Genomic DNA, 17,118 nt, shown 5'->3' on the forward strand with positions numbered 1-17,118 from the left:
ATGCACGCTGAGATCCAACGGTCGAGATTAATCCGGATAGAAGAACCCTATCCGTGTCCAGATAATTTGGTATTTCGTTTCTTGGATTATTCGGCCATGGCAATTATTGTGCTGTCCATTATCGTCGAAAAAGTTCAGAGAGATGGATAAGGAAAAAGAAAGCAATGGATAAGGAGGTACCTGTCCCGGTTAGGGCGGTAATCTTTTATTCACGGTTATGGATAGCTATCTTGAGTAATTACTTGTTATCATGCCTTTTATTGCTTTTGAATTGGTTAAGCAAATGGAGATAAATCTCTTTTCAATTAATTATACCCCTGGATTTGAGAACAGAATCCCAAAAGCTACTTGATCCAATGATTCTCTCAATTTGGAAGTTCTCAACCAACATTACCCCCACAAATAGATCATTATAGCACGAAAGAACCATTCCCATCTATTTTTAATTTATTCGAGTAGCATAATAATTGAATTCAAACGCATATGGTTTATGACTTAAAACAGCTCTAGCTATTTGTCTATAATAAAAATAAGGCGAGGCTTTATCTTGTATGCTTAGGTTTAAGAGCTATGTTTTTCTGAGAGCAATCAAGGATTCGTTGCCATGGTGTGACGCTAACCAAAAGAATCAACTCAATATACAGGAGATAAATAGCATTAAAAAACTTCTGTGAAATAATATTTGTTTCATCCACAACTTAATTCCAGGAGAAATATAGTTGAATCGTGAAATCAAGCTCTGTTGCAAAGCGAAATAGAAACAAAAAGCCTTGCTTAGTTGCAACATATATCGACTTTAAAAGAAGCACAACAACCAGAGAGCAAGGAGGATTAATAAAAAGAACTCCCAAGCAACTAAAATAGTTCATAAACTAAGCATTATGAGAGACATAGCAGAATAAGGAGTAGAAAATATCATAATCCGACATTATCATCACTTGTTCAGACGACACTTCCGAAAATTGAAAATAAATTAAGTTCTCGAATCCCACAGGGCAGACTCAACAATAAGACAGTGAAACAGAAGATAATTAAAGAGCACCAGCGCAAATATCAGTGAAGAGAAAATTTAGAGCTTGTCTTCGAACTCGGAGAGTGGGGTCATCTGCTCCTTCAAGCCTTTCCTCTTGCGAATGTCCTTAACAAGCTGAGCTGCTTGAGAAGTAGGGTCCAATGGGTCAGAGGACATCATATCCCAGTGATCAAACACACACTGCGGGAATGCCTGGCCTGATGTTGCAGCCCTCAGAGTACTCGAGAACCCGAAAGACTCGATGACAGGGAGGTAAGCCTTGATGTTGTAAAGGGGAGTGCCTGGCCTCTGCATCTCTTCAAAGACATGACCTCTCTTCTGATTAAGAACACCATAGATGCCTCCTAGGGCCTGCTCGGGAGCTTGAATCTCTACCAGGTAAACCGGTTCCAAAAGTCTAGGTTTTGCAGTAAGCTGTGATGCATATATGACCCTTCTCGCTGTCGGGATAACCTGGCCACCACCTCTGTGAATAGCATCAGCATGTAGAACCACATCACACACCTCAAAGCATATTGCACGCATGTTTTCTTCACAAAGTGCTCCTTCCTTCGATGCCCACTGGAATCCAGCCACAACAGAGTCCTTAATTTCATTAAGGTACTGAACACCTTTACACATGTCGACCACCATGTTAGGACCGGTGGTCTCAGGGCCAAAACACCAAATCTTCTTAGCGAGATCCTTGTCCCAGCCAAACTCCTCAGAGAGTATCTTTGCTCGTACTTTGGGATCATCTCTTGGGCCAATGCGTCCATCATCAATGGCCTCAGGAAGCCCCTCTTCCAATGGTCGTGCTTCCATGTAGAGACGGTTGTGCTTGTTTGGTGACTTGCTCATAACAGTCCTGCATGATTTCTCAAGCACGGTTTCACGGAAAGAAACGACTGGATCAGATACGACAATTTCTGCTCCACCCATGAAATCTTCCTGCAAGTCCTTCAGACAAATCTCAAGGTGAAGCTCCCCAGCTCCAGCAATAATGTGCTCACCAGACTCCTCAATAGTACATACAACCATGGGATCTGATTTTGCCAAACGTTTTAAACCTTCCACAAGCTTGGGAAGGTCAGATGCAACTTTGCATTGTACCGCAACACGCACAACTGGGGAGACAGAGAACTTCATTGCTCTAATTGGATGGGCATCAACTTCCTTCTCATTAGTTAGTGTAGCATTCTTGGTGATGAACTGATCCAATCCAACCATAGCAACTGTGTTCCCACAGGGCACATCCTCCACAGACTCCTGTTTCTTTCCCATCCAGATAACAGTTCTTTGTACGCTCTTCACGTATAAGTCTTTCTTCTGACCCGGCACATAGTTTGGACCCATAATTCTAACCTTCAAACCTGTCGAGACCTTTCCCGAGAAGACTCGCCCAAATGCAAAGAACCTGCCCTTGTCAGAAGCTGGAATCATCTTAGAAACATACAACATGAGAGGCCCTTCTGGATCACAGTTTCTGATAGCATTAGCATACATATCATCGAGTGGACCCTCGTATAAGTTCTCCACACGGTACCTCTGTGCCGTGGCAGGAGATGGAAGGTGGAAGATCATCATCTCAAGAAGGGCACTGCTTGCAGGAAGCCAAGTCTGCATGACCCTCTTCATTAAAGCTTTACCCATGAGTTCCTTCTCGTCAGATTTCATGGTCACACCGAGCTTCTGCAACATCGGCCACAACTTGTCTTTCTGATCGTTCATGCATGTGCTGATGATTTGCTTAATTGGTTCATAACAGAACTGAACAAAGCCTCGCTTGCAGGTAGCTGAGCCTGTGTTCTTTGAAGTCCACTTCTTGGTGGCTGGATCAAAGTAATTCTCACCCCAAAGCCTCTCCATCATCTTGGACTCGTCAACTCCAAACTTGGCAGCATACATTTTGGCAAAGTTGGTGAGGGTGAAAGCCCAACCATGCAACCCTGCAGAGAAAGCAACAGTTCCTTTCTCCGGGTACACTTGGACATCACCCAGAAGGGGGTCTTCATAGGTCGCCATGATGACATTGGCATTCTCAATGACACGTTGGAAGGTCTGATAAGCTTCCTCACCCTCAACCTGAAGCTCTAAGAAACAGCGATCCATCTTGTTAACAGTCAACACAGGTCTGATCCTCTCTCCCAGAGCCTGTCGGAGGACTGTTTCAGTCTGGACACATACACCCTCAACACAGTCAACAACAACTAGTGCTCCATCAGTAATACGAAGAGCAGCTGTAACCTCTGAAGAGAAGTCAACATGCCCAGGTGAATCGATGAGGTTGATGAGATACTCATTTCCTGCTCTCTCACCCTTAAAACTCTTCAGTGACTCGTCCGTCATCTCATAGTAAAGAGAGATTCCAGTAGATTTGATTGTAATACCACGTTCAGCTTCATCCTGGCGAGTATCAGTCATCCTAACATCGCCAGCGACTTCTTGTGCAATAATACCAGCTGCTGCCACAAGTGAATCAGTGAGGGTAGATTTGCCTGCAAAATCCATGAAAAAATTGGATGTTACACTTCTATATTGCAAATAATAGAGAAGAAACCTAAAGCATAGGAACCCAAAGTTACATTAATCTTCAGCACATAAAAATGAGCCAGACAATATCTTAGTTTAAGACAACTGGACAGCATTTAACTAATTGAGGCTCTTCATTCCTTCAACTAATCTACACAAAGCAAATAAAAGGACACTACCTAGAAGGAATGTGTGAAGAGAAGATATTTCCTATAATACAAAAACCAAAGTTAACAAATTACGGATATTATAATTAAATTCTGAAATGCTAAGAGGCTTCCACAAAAAAACCCAGTTTCTATCTTTAAATGGAACACTGTCTAACTCAATCATACTGCTGGAACTTCTTTGTAAGAAAAACCAAGAAAAAGGCTGGGCTGGAGGAAAATAAGTTTCTCTGTTGTTACTATGGCAAACAAAACATTTAATGATGATTTAACTAATCTGACAGCATTTCACAGTACAACACCATAAAAATCCTGAAAGATAAATCAGATAACAAGATAGAGGAAAAGCCAGCTAGCATGGTGAATGCAGAAAAGAAGTCCTCCTATCTCCAGACCCAGTACATCTCTAGTAATTTACAATAATCTAACATGCCAGGAAAGTAAGACAAGAGATTTGGAACTACATATTTCACTTTTGCATAAATTAGATGAAATGGAAAATTGTGCGCTCTCTCATACCATGATCCACATGTGCAATGACAGACATGTTACGGATATTGTGCTTCATGTCCATAATTCTGCGGAGCTCCTCAGCTGTGAACTTCACCATCTTGGCTGTCTTGGGAGATCACAAAAAGACCTTAAAGATGTTCCTGCTAATTTCAAAAGCATCTTATTTAGCAAAATTAAATAACAAAGATCAGTGTATCTTACAAAAAACACCGTTCAAAAAAGATGAAATAAGCAATTTGCAAAATGAAAAGTGATAATTCTAATGTCGCCTAGCAATTCAGAATCTATACAACATTAGCCTTCCTCTAGCACCCATGGTGGGCAGTAACAGATAACCAGGAAACAACCTAGGAAGCATTTGTTTCTAATTAAAATATACAAATTCACATTTTCTTAAAAAACAAGCACAACAAAAGAGAAATGACTAGTTCCAGGAAGACATACAGATAGAGTTTGATATCCTACCAGTTTGTTTAGTTATAGAACCCATATACATATGTGTTATAACAGCACAATAATTTTTCAAGAAATCTTTCTTTAAGACCACAATAAGCTTTTCTATAATCAGACAATTACCACATGCATGAATATGTTCTTTTCCCTTTATCAACTTAGAAAAGAAATCAACGTACTAACCTTAATACTCTGCTTCACTTCGAAATAAACAGAAATATTGCTTCTTAATTTGTCCCCATAGCAATCTCTTTACCAACCAAGAGATAATATAGAAAACACAGTTTCAGATGAGTAACTTACCAAATGGGATCATAACAGTAAGTACAATAGATGGAACCAACAAGAACATCTAATATGAACAGATCTATCAATATAAGGACCAAAATCATCAGAAAACAATCATTCCAGTGCTATATTTATTTATTCTAAAAAAATAAGTGAATTTTAAGCTACGAAATCATTGACGAACTATGACGATGGTAACAAACGATAAGAACAACCAAAAAGAACATCGCGATGAATCAGTACCACTTCAGAGATCCACTCAACAATCAGGACTAACACCAGATCTACAATACTTAATCAAACCCATCCTCGCTTGTACTCTAAACCGAAGTATGTAACATAAATCACAAAAGAAAAAAAATTTATACGGCATCAAGATAAAGAACCAAACCTAAGAAGAAAGAGCAAAGATGAGTGCCGCCGCGGTAAGCTGCCAAGAACCCTAGGTAACCTTTGAAACTATATATAGAGGCGAGACCTCTCACCGTTCCACGCATCCCGCGGAACGGCTTTGTTAAGGTAGTCCATCGGGGTCGATTGCGCGAATCTTGATGCGTTCGGTCAAGGAAGCCGTCGTCGCGGTTTCTTCACAGCCGTCGGTTGGGTCATCCAGATCACAACCTTATCTCTAGCCTCTAGGCTCGCTCTAGGGCACGTTGGAAAATCCAAACATACTCACTGCCATGATCCGATCCAGACCGTCAGGCTCATTTCTTTAATCGGGCCAGGATAGGCTGGGCTGGGCTGGGCTGGGCTTGGGCCGGCTTAAAATTTAAGGCCCCACTAAACTTCCAAATGTAAATATTAGCCTGGCTTAATATTAATGGAGTGTTTAATTAGTAGAAGGTGGGTGAAGAAAGTACCCATTTTAAAAAAAAAATTGAAAAATTATGAGACCTTAATGAAGTCCCAATTAAATCGGTGATGTTATTTAAAATTTGGTATACTCTTTAACCATTCGACCACCATAAATTTTTTATAAAAATAACTTTTAATGTTTGATTGCAAAATATAAATTAGAATTAACCTTTTTACCTACCAAAAAAAATAGCTAAATGTCATATTTTTAATTTATTTTTTAAAAAACAAGAGAGTTATTTTACTGAAGTTAGGCATCTTTGTTAAACTCTACTTTCTAGCAATTAAAAACAGTGAATCTAAACTCCTATATTTAGGCTAGTTTTGTTCATTTACAAACTTTGATATGTGAGAAGCATAGATCACAAAGTTAAACGTTTATCAACATATAAATCTTTTGAACTCTCTATGTCGGCACTTTGGTAACGCCTATAGTTCCCAGTTGCATTTCTAAATTATAATCCATCTTTTCCTCCATTATATGTGTTCATATTCATGTGCAACTTCTAAAATACATATCCTTCTCATACCTCATTCCTCAAGCCACAAAAATATTGTATCCCTCTAACATAGAGACATTATTCTTCAAAGAAGAGAATAAAGGCACCAGCCGTGAAAAGAAAGCTAAAGGAAGGGTTATCGGCAAGGGAATTATTCCATTCATTCTTTCTACACAACCAAAGATGCTTCCCAGTTCTCTGAAGTACAAGCTTCCTTCAAGTATATGCATACCTTGCAGGCCTCTTGGGGTTATAAAAGATAGTTTTTTCACCTTCTCTTTTTGTGTATATGCCTTCAGAATTAATACACTAATGAACAGTGAAAACCTGAAAAGAAAAGAAAAAAAACGAGAGTAAAATTATTATATCATTCATACTGCTTTAAAGTAAGAGAGGAAAACATCATTCTGTTCTTCTAGTGCTAAGTATATCAAATCTTAACAATTGAGTACCAAGAAAGTAACTTGAAGAATATAATTTTTAAGGGTACAAAGAAATACCAATTAAGAGGGGGTAGATTAGTATACAAATAAGGGCCTGTACAGGGTAGCAAACAAGAAGAAGAAAAAGACCATTATAACATCTCTTTGAGAGGAAAGGTAGGAGCCCTTATAACTGGCAACTCTCTGCTTAGCATCAGCAGGAAGAACTAAAATACAGTTTAGACCAGAAAACAAAGCCATGGGTTGCTGCGGAGCCAAGAGCTTCTCAAAGCCAAAAGGCATAAACGAAGTCACCCTTCTCCGAATACCAGGAGCAGTAGTCCACCTCATGCATGATGGTGATGTTGTTGAGCTTGCACGAGGAGATCTTACCGTCGTAAGGATCACCGACAAAGACACAGTACTTGCAACTGTTGTAAGAGTCGGCCGTGATCTTGGATGGCCTCTGACCAAAGATGAGCCTGTCGTCAAGATAGATGATCTCCACTACCTCTTCACTTTGCCTGACAAGGATGGCGAGTTCTTGAACTATGGGGTCTCATTCATGGCAGGTCATGGCGACTTAGCTTCTCTTGATGTGTTCCTTAAAGATAATACATGCTTCTCTACTCCTTTGCCTACTGTTACTGCCAAGTCTTCATCGTCTAAGGGTAAGTCTTCTTCTTATGGAGTTGAATGGAAGGACTACGCACCTAAGATCGAAGACTATAATGGACTGTTGGCGAAGGCAATTGCTGGGGGGACAGGTGAGATTGTAAAAGGGATCTTCATGTGCAGCAACGCCTACAGCAGTCAGGTGAGAGTTCTTCTGTTGCACTTGTTTGGTCAATTAGTCATCTCAAGTTAAGGAAATATATAGGAAGACAAATTGAGAATTAAACGGAAAAAAATTCTAGGGATGTGTAACATATTAATTTATTCTTCGTTTTTTTAAACTAATTTAAACATAGTAACATACATACATCTAGGTTCAAAAGAATATAGCCAAAACAGGTTAAACAAATATTCTTCTTCAAGGACTTGAACAAGTGAAACAGACCCTTGACAACTGCGGATCTGTTCAAACTTAATATTACTTCGTGTTGGTCTTCTGTCCATAAATAGTTTTCTAAGATAAGATACAAGAAGTTCTAGGAATTTTGCAGGTTCGTAAGGGAGCAGATCTGATTCAGCCTCAAGCTGCTGGCAGAAAGGCTACTGGATTAGATGGGAAGGAAGCCAACAGGAAGAGGGGAGAAATCAATAATAGCATAAAAAGGTACTAATCATCCAAGAGTTCTCATGAAATGCTATTGAGCACCAGAAATTTTTATATACATAAGTGTAACCTGGTGACAAAATTTAGAATTGAACATCTTGGAGTATTCAGGGTGAGGAAGATATCAGAGATGACAGAGAAGATGAGCCAATCTTTGCTCAATGTCGTCATAACTGTTACTGGATCTATTGCAGTACCACTGCTGCAATCAAAAACAGGAAAGTCCTTCCTATCTATGGTCCCTGGACAAGTTCTCCTGGCTTCTTTGGACGCCATCAGTAAGCATTCCATTACTAATTATCAAGTCTTAAGAGCACTGCATTGTTATGTAATCAAGCTCTCACTCTGACTACCAACCGAATTAAACCAGCAAGGACTGCAAAGTATCAAAAAATGTTATCTTGTAATTTCTCGACAAAGTACATACACGAAAAAAATCTCTCAGATTAAAATTTTCTCATGTGGAGATTCACATTATTCCTTGATCTGATCATGCATTTGTAAATGCAGACAAAGTTATGGATGCAGTAGAAGCTGCTGAAAGACAAACTCTTACTGCTACTTCTGGTGTTGTTGCAGGTGCAGTCTCCAAGAGGTAAACTGTCCAAGATTGTTAACTAAATTTATAGTAACACGATAAACACAAACCAGTAGCACACCCTGGTGTATCCTATCCATATATATATATATATATATATATATGTATGTATAGGAACATTTAAACAAGATCGAGACAATGATTGAGCTCTAAGCATGACAACCTATTAACGTCAATCTAGTTAAAACTATGGATCTCAAAATCGGCTGATCCGGATCAAAATCGGCCATTCAGTCCGTTATTGGCTAGTATCGGCCAATTTCAGCTGTAGCAGCTGATCTGTCTCGACCGTATCGCTGAAATTAATCTTTTTTAAGATTCAGGTTAAATCTAAAATGTATCTAACTTAAGAAACATTAATAATTAATATCATCAACTGCTTTTTTTTTCAGTTTTTATTCTTCATATCTCACGCACACTCTTCTCACTCTCTCACATTTCACCGAGTTCATTTGGCAATCATTCTGATAAGCTCCTTTGGCTAATCCACACTTTGGTGAACTCGGATGAGTTTCTTTCCTCATTTTTTTCCTTCTCTCTCACCCACTTTTTAACTCTCTTTTTTTACTGCTATAAAACAACAGTGAAGAGATATGAGATATCTTTTTATTCATATTGTTCTGCGGTAATAATTTATGAGCATAAAAATGTATCTAATTCAAGTTAAAATTCATTAGAGTTTTGAGTGGATTTTTTCTTTAGTTTTTAAAGTTTATATGTGACAAATTTTTATTTTTTATATTTTTTTGTTATTTTTATAAATTTTTATAAATGTTTCTGCATTTTAAAATAATATTTAAAATTTTATGTAATTAAATATAGTTCGATCAGATATAAGCGGCCAATACAATCGATACAACCGATACATATCATTTGTCTTTTACAGACGATCCCGATCTTCGTACCGAATTTCAGAACCTTGGTTAAAACTACTAAATTATCTAGTGTTAGTTACTCTCTCTTGCATTGATAGTTATATTACTCTTCATGTTTAATAGGTTTGGAGAGAGTGCAGGAGAGGCAACTGAAGATGTATTCGCCACTGCAGGCCATGCTGTTGGAACAGCTTGGAACCTATTCAAGATTAGAAAAGCCATCACTCCAAATTCTTCTCTCCCATCGACAATGCTAAAGAATGCGGTGAAGAATAGGACCTAAGCTCATAAGCTTGTATCAGCAAAGAATAGTCCGATTGTCCAGAAGTACAATTACTAGGGTAATGTGGCAACGTAAATAATAAATAGCTATGGATTCGAGTACTTATCATTACAATATATAGAAGATAGTTTGAGTTTTTTTTTTATGTTTAACCCCTAACTTTGTTTAGACTGAATGGAGTAGTCATTCTTTTTTCTTAATTTTTATGATCAACACGAAATCAACAAATCGGTCAGAGCATAAATCTTAGCAGAAAACTCTGTCTGAACAGTTATACTCTTAAAACTATCCATTTGATTAATAAATCGTGAAATGAAGTGTGGAGTTATTACATTGCCTAGGTAATGGACTAGGGTGACCATATCGAACGCAAACATCAAAAGCTAAAAGATGGGGTAATTAAAATTTGATTACCTGACCAATTCTTCCAGCCTTTGCAGCATCCCGGTTTTGCTCTGCAAAACAAGAAAACTTATTAGCACATTGATAGATTTCTTAGAAGCAAAAACTCCGCCAAAACCTAGAAATTTAATTTAAGGAATATGTCGATGACCTGCAAAGAGATCGTGGAATTAGATCATAAAGCTAGGGTTTTGTGGAGGAAGAGTTATCTAGGGTTTTGGGAGCTCACGAATTGCTTGGGAGAGAGGAGACTATCGTCCGTTGGTCGTGGACGCGCGAGTCCTCACGGCTACAGACTCCGATTCCGCCATTGTTGCTGAACGCGAGGAATCGGCGTTACTATGAGATGAGAAGGACAGCCGCGAATATATGTATGGGTATTTTTGTAAATACACCTCCCTGCCAATGCCATATTGTAAAATTGCGTAGGACACCCTGCATTATGTATATTTGCAAATCAATTCTACAATTTACATGCATTTTGCCAATACCGTTAGGCGGTGGTCAGCGGTGACGTGGGGGGTTTTGTCTGTATTATATACGTTAATTATCTACAATTTATTATAATAAAATATTACGTGGACTAAATTGAAAAAATCAATACAATTAAATTATTAAAAAAAACCCATCTCCAGGGGCACCACAATATAAGCACATTAATATAGGGGTTACTCTGTATATATTACTATCTTTTAATAGCCATCTCTATGTTTAAATCACATAAACTGTTAAGCCTATTGAATTAGTTAGTTGTTTTCAACCTCCTTTTGTTGTTGCTGTCGTTACAAGCTTTTTGCAACTTAATTATATTTTATTTTATTTTTACTAATAATTAAATATATTAATATATATAAATTATATGTATTTATCGTAGAAAATATATGCACTTAGCTTTTTAAAATCTAATCTTATAAACTGAAAAATAGTTTTAAATTACGAAAGCCTTATTCTTTACGGCTTATCAGTAACTAGTTCACCAAAATGTTCATGACTTGAATGCATATACATTCGGCTTTAGATAATAGTAACTAGTTACATAATACAATTTTCCAATACTTCAGCTTCTAACTAGGTTGGAGGATTGACATGGCATTAGTATTCAACTACATTAGATATATATATATATATCTCATTTCTGAAGAGTAACTAGGTTGTAGAAGGCCCCTTTCTTGTTCATGAGCTGCGCGTAAGTCCCACGCTCCACCAACCGCCCTTCGCCGACTAAACCGATCGAATCCAGAAGCTTTATTGTGTTCAGGCGGTGAGCCACCACGACGGTCGTCCTCCCGACCATGATCCGATCAAGGGCCTCTTGCACTACTCGCTCCGACTGCACATCTAGAGCGCTTGTCGCCTCATCCAGTAGTAGTATTGTTGGATTCCTTATGATTGCCCTTGCAATTGCAATCCTTTGTTTCTGGCCTCCTGATAGTTGCAGTCCTCGCTCACCGCAATCGGTGTCGTATCCGTCTTTCAGAGATCTAAGAGGAAAGAGATGTTAATACTTTTGATGTGTGTATATATATATTACAACATAAAATATAAAAATTAGTATAGTTTTCTAATCTAATACTATTATAATTTACTCTAAAAGCTTAATATATATTAGAGAATGGTGATTCTAAATTTTGAGAGAACTTACGATATGAATTCGTGCGCGTTGGCTGCTCTTGCGGCCTCCATGATCTCATCCTCAGAGGCTTCAGGCTTACCGAAGGCGATATTGTTGCGAATGCTGCCTGAGAACATTACTGGTTCTTGGCTAACGAGTGCGGTGAATCCGCGATACTTTATGATGTCTAATTCCCGGATGTCGGTACCGTCGATTCGGACAACCCCTCGATCGACGTCGTAGAACCTCTGAATCAAGCTCATTACAGTCGACTTACCGCTGCCGCTTCGGCCGACGAGTCCAATGCTTGTGCCTGCCTTCACCTCCAAGCTGAATTCCTGCAAGACTAGGCACTGCGGCCGGCTTGGGTATGCGAAATCGACCTTCTTGATCTCTATCTTCCCTTGTATTTTGTTCTGCGGTTTAGTTGATCCCTTGTTGTGGTGATCCATCTGCATCAACGAATTAATGTTTGAGTATATGACTTATTGATGTGACCATATATATAATAAGAGTGAGTTGAATGGAGATTTAATATTGTACCTTGGAGAATTGTGGAGTCATTGATTCCCTATCTAGCACTTCGAAAACCGCGGCCACCGCGTTCGTCCCCTTTGCGAGATCCGACGTCATGCTCCCCGCCTCGGCGATCAACTTCCCGGTGCTCACCAGGATGAAGAAGGTCTTGAACACGTCGCCGGCGGAGATTTCGCCGGACTGGGCCAGCTTCCCACCGTACCAGAAGTCGAGAGCCCATGTCAGGAAAGAGAGGCAGGGCGAGCACCCGGTCGCAACTCCGGCCACCCATGATTTCTTCCTCGCAGTCCTCAGCGGCCCCTCCTGGGCTTCGTTGAAGAGCTGCAGGACTTTCGTCGAACACCCGAAGGAAGTAACCATTCTATGATTGTGTACCGCCTCGATGGCGATCTGAGTACTCAGATGCTGCGCTTTCGCCAAGTCTCGCGATACGTTCGACAGCACGATCTTCTTGGCGTAGTGACATATCATCGTTGATGGCTGCACTGCGATCATGACCAGAGCAAGCTTCCATGCCACAACCAAGCCCATGGTCATTGCTATCACCACCCCTGAAGCAGTTTGAACCAGTAGGGAGATCCTATCTGCAACTAAAGTCTTGACAAGAGACGCCTCATTGCTTAGCCGAGAGCATAGTGCTCCACTTGAGTTGGCCTCTTCGTCAAACCAAGCTGTTTCAAAGCTTAGGATCTTTTCCAGCACTTTGACTCGGATTCTTCTGGTTAGATGCTCGCCCATGTAGGCAAAATTGTAGTGTTGCAAGAGATTGACAAGGATGGAGACCACCGACAGCGACGAGAATATCAAGGCGTAGTGGCGGATGATTGCTTTCATCTCGTCGTGGTCCTGGACGTAGAATGCGGCGATCATACCGCCGATTGACAAGGCGTAGATTGGCTGCAGGGAGCCGTAAATTACGGCGGAGATGCTGCCTATGGTGGCTTGCTTCCATTCCGACGAGTTCATGGCGAGGAGCCTAGAGAACGACGGCGCAGGATGAGAGACGGAGCAAGGCGGTTCGTCGCAGAACGGCGAGTGGAAGGACAAGGACAAGGGGCTGGCTCGGGTCATGCTAAGATGGCTCGCGCTGCTCCTCGCCGTGGAAGAAGGCCGAAAGAGTTCGGCTTCTTGATCGTTATAGCTTGATAACTTCTGAAACTTCACTAATCTAGAGTACTGGCCATTCTTGCTGATCAGTTCATCATGCGTACCGATCTCGACGATCACGCCGGCGTCCATTACCGCGATCTGGTCCGCGTTCTTGATGGTGGAGAGCTTGTGAGCTACCACCTGATCAATGGTTCCATATCACATAATCATGTCAAAAAGTACTACAAGAAGGAATCGAGAATGGATGTATTGAGTTTTATTATACCAGAGTTGTTCTTCCCATGGATGCTTGATTCAGAGCATTCTGCACCAGCTTCTCCGACTCTGAATCAAGCGCACTCGTGGCTTCGTCAAGGAGGAGGATCGCCGGGTTTTTTATGACGGCTCTGGCGATGGCGATACGCTGTTTCTGGCCGCCGGAAAGAAGAGCTCCTCTCTCGCCAATCTGCAACAGAGGACATATAGAAATTAACTCATAGTATGAGGGTAGTTTCGTCAAGAGAGCTTAGCCGGTATTCTTTCCCTCGTCCATTCATTTAAAAACACTTGACCGTTGCCCATTCAAAACTGTCACATTTACTCTTTTGCCCTTACCTTTGTGTCATACCCCTCTGGGAGCTGCCTTATGAAGCCGTGGGCATTTGCTGTCATGGCTGCTGCGTATAGCTCATCTATGGTTGCGTCTTGCTTTCCAAATAAGATGTTCTCCTTTATGGATGTGCCAAAGAGAGCATGATCTTGGCTAACTAGCCCCATCTTTCCTCTGATCCATCTCAATTGCAGTTTCTTGACATCGACGCCATCGATCTTTACAGTCCCTGCATCAACATCGTAGAACCGCTGCAATAATGCGATGGCTGTCGACTTCCCACTACCGCTACAGCCGACGAGCGCGACGGTTTGTCCTGCTTGAACTCGAAGGTTGAAATCATTGAGGATCGGCGAGTCTGGCCTTGAGGGGTAGGTGAACCGGACCGACTCGAATTCTACTTCACCGCGGATTTCGTCTGGCATGAGGCCCTCTGGATCTTCGTCATCCATCAGCGGAGTGCGATTGATTCTCTCGATGATTCTAGTGGCGGCAACAGATGCTTCAGTAAAGTGTTTCATCTCAGGGAGTGCCATTCCAAGAGATCTGCATCAAGAATCAAATTCAGAATCTTTCAGACTGTTCTTTTATTACTATTAGTGAGTCCCAGAATCCAATTAAGAGACTAACATATCTAAGATCCTAATTGACTAACAGTACAAATAAAGCATGGCACGGTTGCTATGAATCCCTGTGAACTCAAACGCTTGATAAATTAAGCCAACAAGAGAAGCAAAAATAAAAACTACATACAGGCCACCCAAGACAAAGGAGATTCCCGCCGCATAGATGCGCCCTCCGCTCTCGCCATGATACATCACCAATCTGCTGCCATACCAAGCAAGGAAAGCCCATATGGAGAACGCGAGCCCTGTACAGCCTACTGCAAGCCCTTTCGCAATGCCTTGCTTGAGCCCCAGCTTGATGGTCTTATCCAAAATGGCAGCATATCCATCGACAATCCTCTTCTCTGCAGTGAAAGAGTATATAGTCTTGATAGAGCCAAGAGCTTGCTCTACAAGAGTGTTTGCTTTCGCATACTCATTACGGGATTCTTGCGAGAGGTAGAGAAGGTATTTGCCGTAAATTAGTCCAGGAATTATTAGGAGGAGGACTAGTGGGAAGGCTACCAAGGAGAGTCTCCATGAGAAGTACATAGAGAAGGCAAGGCCAGAGAAAAAGACTGAAGAATGCATGAGGAATATTGGCACCTGTTTCAAATATTACAAAGGAAGCAAAAGATTAGGAATTCAGTATACTGCAAAGGATAACATAGTCATGAAAAAAACTATTATTGTGCACAGAATATTGAGTCTATCGTGATCTAATGTATTAATTAGAGTCCACGCGCTATATTTTCACTATTTACAAATTATGCCATAAGCTTTCTAGACAGACTTACAGCTAGAGCGAGAGATAGAATTTTCCCTAATTGCAAATAAAGTGTCATATGTAATTTTCTTCAAACAAAGTGATTCTAGTGCAGAAATGCGTATGTAGCATTTCAGCTTTCCTTCAACATAACTAATGCAAATCTAATGCTTTATACGTCGGGATTTATTAATCAGTCAGCATAAATTCCATCGCGTTCTATGGATTGCCCAAAACAAAGTGTCGGTACTAGAATTCGTTATTCTTTAGCAGAATCTTATTCTTTCATCTTTCTCTAGACTAGTTTATTTCTTGGTCAAGTCCTGGAAAGAATGAGAATGTGAAAGTGATTACTATTATATCCTTTCCTAACGATTTGCAGCCAAATTCGTATGATATGTCGAGGAATCATATTCAATGACAGCAGTATCCATGATTCCCATCCAAAATTAGTAACAGTTCCCCATGTTTGAAACATGCGGGGAATCATAACTTTGTTCTCTATCAATAGATAGTATGCAAGTTGGTTGCTCAGAATCTTAACTTCGAATTACCCTTTGGCTCATAGAAGAAATATGATTCTAAATTCTTTCAGAGCGCGGTAAAATGCCTTTGTCATCGAGCACTTCTTTCTCTCCATGCCGAAAAGAAAAATATATTACTCACTTCAGAAATGAGCCATTAAAGTTTCTTTCTTTCTGAAACATTATATATGCATGCATATCTTAGGAGACTTAGCGTTTCAGTCATATCATAAGTTTATGGTTTATTCCCTTTTTATTATTTCATATTCCCTTCGATCTACCACTCTAACACCTATTCAATTCGATCACAAGGGTTGTTTGCTTTCCAAATATATATTTTCTTAAAAGAAGTTGCCTTCTGATATGACAAAAGTATATGTAATGCCATGTCAAAACCTGAGACTTATAGGCAGTGAGCTATCATGATAATATTAAGGAAAAAGAAAAGTTGATACGATAATAAACACATGCTTCATACCTTCTCACTTAGGACCTCTTGTATGAGAGAGGTGTCCTTAGATATACTATTTATGATCTCTGACGTAGTTGCTTCCTGTGAATCAAAGAAACCAACTTCCTGCCTGAGGATAGCTTCCAGATACTTGTATCTAATCCTCAGCACTTGCCTCTCACTTGTTCTACTCCAGCAATACCCTTCTGCAGTTTCAGTTAATTACCTCGTCAAAAATCGATCATAGCCAAAACGAACTACATGTACAGTGGAAGGAGATTAATATTTGGGTCATCAGAACTTACCCATAAAAGCAACCACCATGACTGCTAATCCCAAGTAGACAAAGTAGAGGCATGACTGCAAAAATAACCAAAGAATTAAGATAAACTTCAGTCACAGAAGATTAAACTAGTACTGGAAGGGCAGCCGATCGACGGCGCCGGCATGCAATTAGTTTTCAACCTTCTCAATCTCATGCATGAAGTGACCATCCTTGTTCTGAGCACTTCCATAGCCTAAGCTGTTCATGACATTGCTAGCAAAGAGAAGAAGGCAGTTGGTAGAACACCCATCTCCAATAGCTCCTATGGTGCCCATCAGCATCAGAACAACATCTACGGAGTCGGCGAACCTGAACATCCCATGCACCCTACTCTTACTTTCTTCTCCTTTCCTTGGAGCAGTACCCATCTCTTCTCCTAGGTTGACAAGAAGGCAAGAGATGGAAGGAATGAACACA

At 40.3% G+C, this 17,118-nt stretch overlaps 3 protein-coding genes and 1 long non-coding RNA gene across 6 annotated transcripts; 1 reads left to right on the top strand and 3 right to left on the bottom strand.

Annotated features, from left to right (window-relative positions):
* Window positions 1-891: 891 nt before the first annotated feature.
* Window positions 892-5,505, bottom strand: LOC140776944 (elongation factor 2-like). 2 transcript variants are annotated; one of them, XM_073120804.1, is made up of 3 exons: window positions 5,357-5,505; window positions 4,231-4,364; window positions 892-3,510 (listed from the first exon to the last, which is right to left on the bottom strand). In XM_073120804.1, exons 2-3 carry the CDS (start codon window positions 4,319-4,321, stop codon window positions 1,070-1,072), a joined length of 2,532 nt encoding a protein of 843 aa, XP_072976905.1. In that variant the 5' UTR covers window positions 4,322-4,364; window positions 5,357-5,505; the 3' UTR covers window positions 892-1,069. The 2 variants fall into 2 exon arrangements, with proteins under 2 accessions (XP_072976905.1, XP_072976907.1); XM_073120806.1 differs by having other exon boundaries at window positions 4,231-4,367; window positions 5,357-5,419.
* A 1,354-nt stretch (window positions 5,506-6,859) lies between these two features.
* On the top strand, window positions 6,860-9,923 carry LOC140777120 (senescence/dehydration-associated protein At4g35985, chloroplastic). 2 transcript variants are annotated; one of them, XM_073121026.1, is made up of 5 exons: window positions 6,860-7,562; window positions 7,912-8,024; window positions 8,112-8,302; window positions 8,535-8,619; window positions 9,621-9,923. In XM_073121026.1, the coding sequence occupies exons 1-5, from the start codon at window positions 7,005-7,007 to the stop codon at window positions 9,778-9,780; spliced, it is 1,107 nt and encodes a 368-aa protein (XP_072977127.1). In that variant the 5' UTR covers window positions 6,860-7,004; the 3' UTR covers window positions 9,781-9,923. The 2 variants fall into 2 exon arrangements, with proteins under 2 accessions (XP_072977127.1, XP_072977128.1); XM_073121027.1 differs by having other exon boundaries at window positions 8,136-8,302.
* Window positions 7,436-10,548, bottom strand: LOC140777121 (uncharacterized). The gene is made up of 3 exons (XR_012106971.1): window positions 10,412-10,548; window positions 10,195-10,235; window positions 7,436-7,574 (listed from the first exon to the last, which is right to left on the bottom strand). It is a non-coding gene; the product is annotated as an uncharacterized lncRNA (long non-coding RNA).
* A 618-nt stretch (window positions 10,549-11,166) lies between these two features.
* LOC140778646 (putative ABC transporter B family member 8) lies at window positions 11,167-17,118 on the bottom strand. Its single transcript, XM_073123454.1, has 9 exons — window positions 16,842-17,118; window positions 16,682-16,736; window positions 16,404-16,582; window positions 14,784-15,241; window positions 14,036-14,576; window positions 13,707-13,886; window positions 12,338-13,621; window positions 11,825-12,246; window positions 11,167-11,663 (listed from the first exon to the last, which is right to left on the bottom strand). Exons 1-9 carry the CDS (start codon window positions 17,067-17,069, stop codon window positions 11,312-11,314), a joined length of 3,699 nt encoding a protein of 1,232 aa, XP_072979555.1. The 5' UTR covers window positions 17,070-17,118; the 3' UTR covers window positions 11,167-11,311.

This window comes from Typha angustifolia, chromosome 15 (genome assembly GCF_048772165.1).
Source record: "Typha angustifolia cultivar Huaian chromosome 15, ASM4877216v1, whole genome shotgun sequence".
In the NCBI taxonomy this organism is placed as follows: Eukaryota; Viridiplantae; Streptophyta; class Magnoliopsida; order Poales; family Typhaceae; genus Typha; species Typha angustifolia.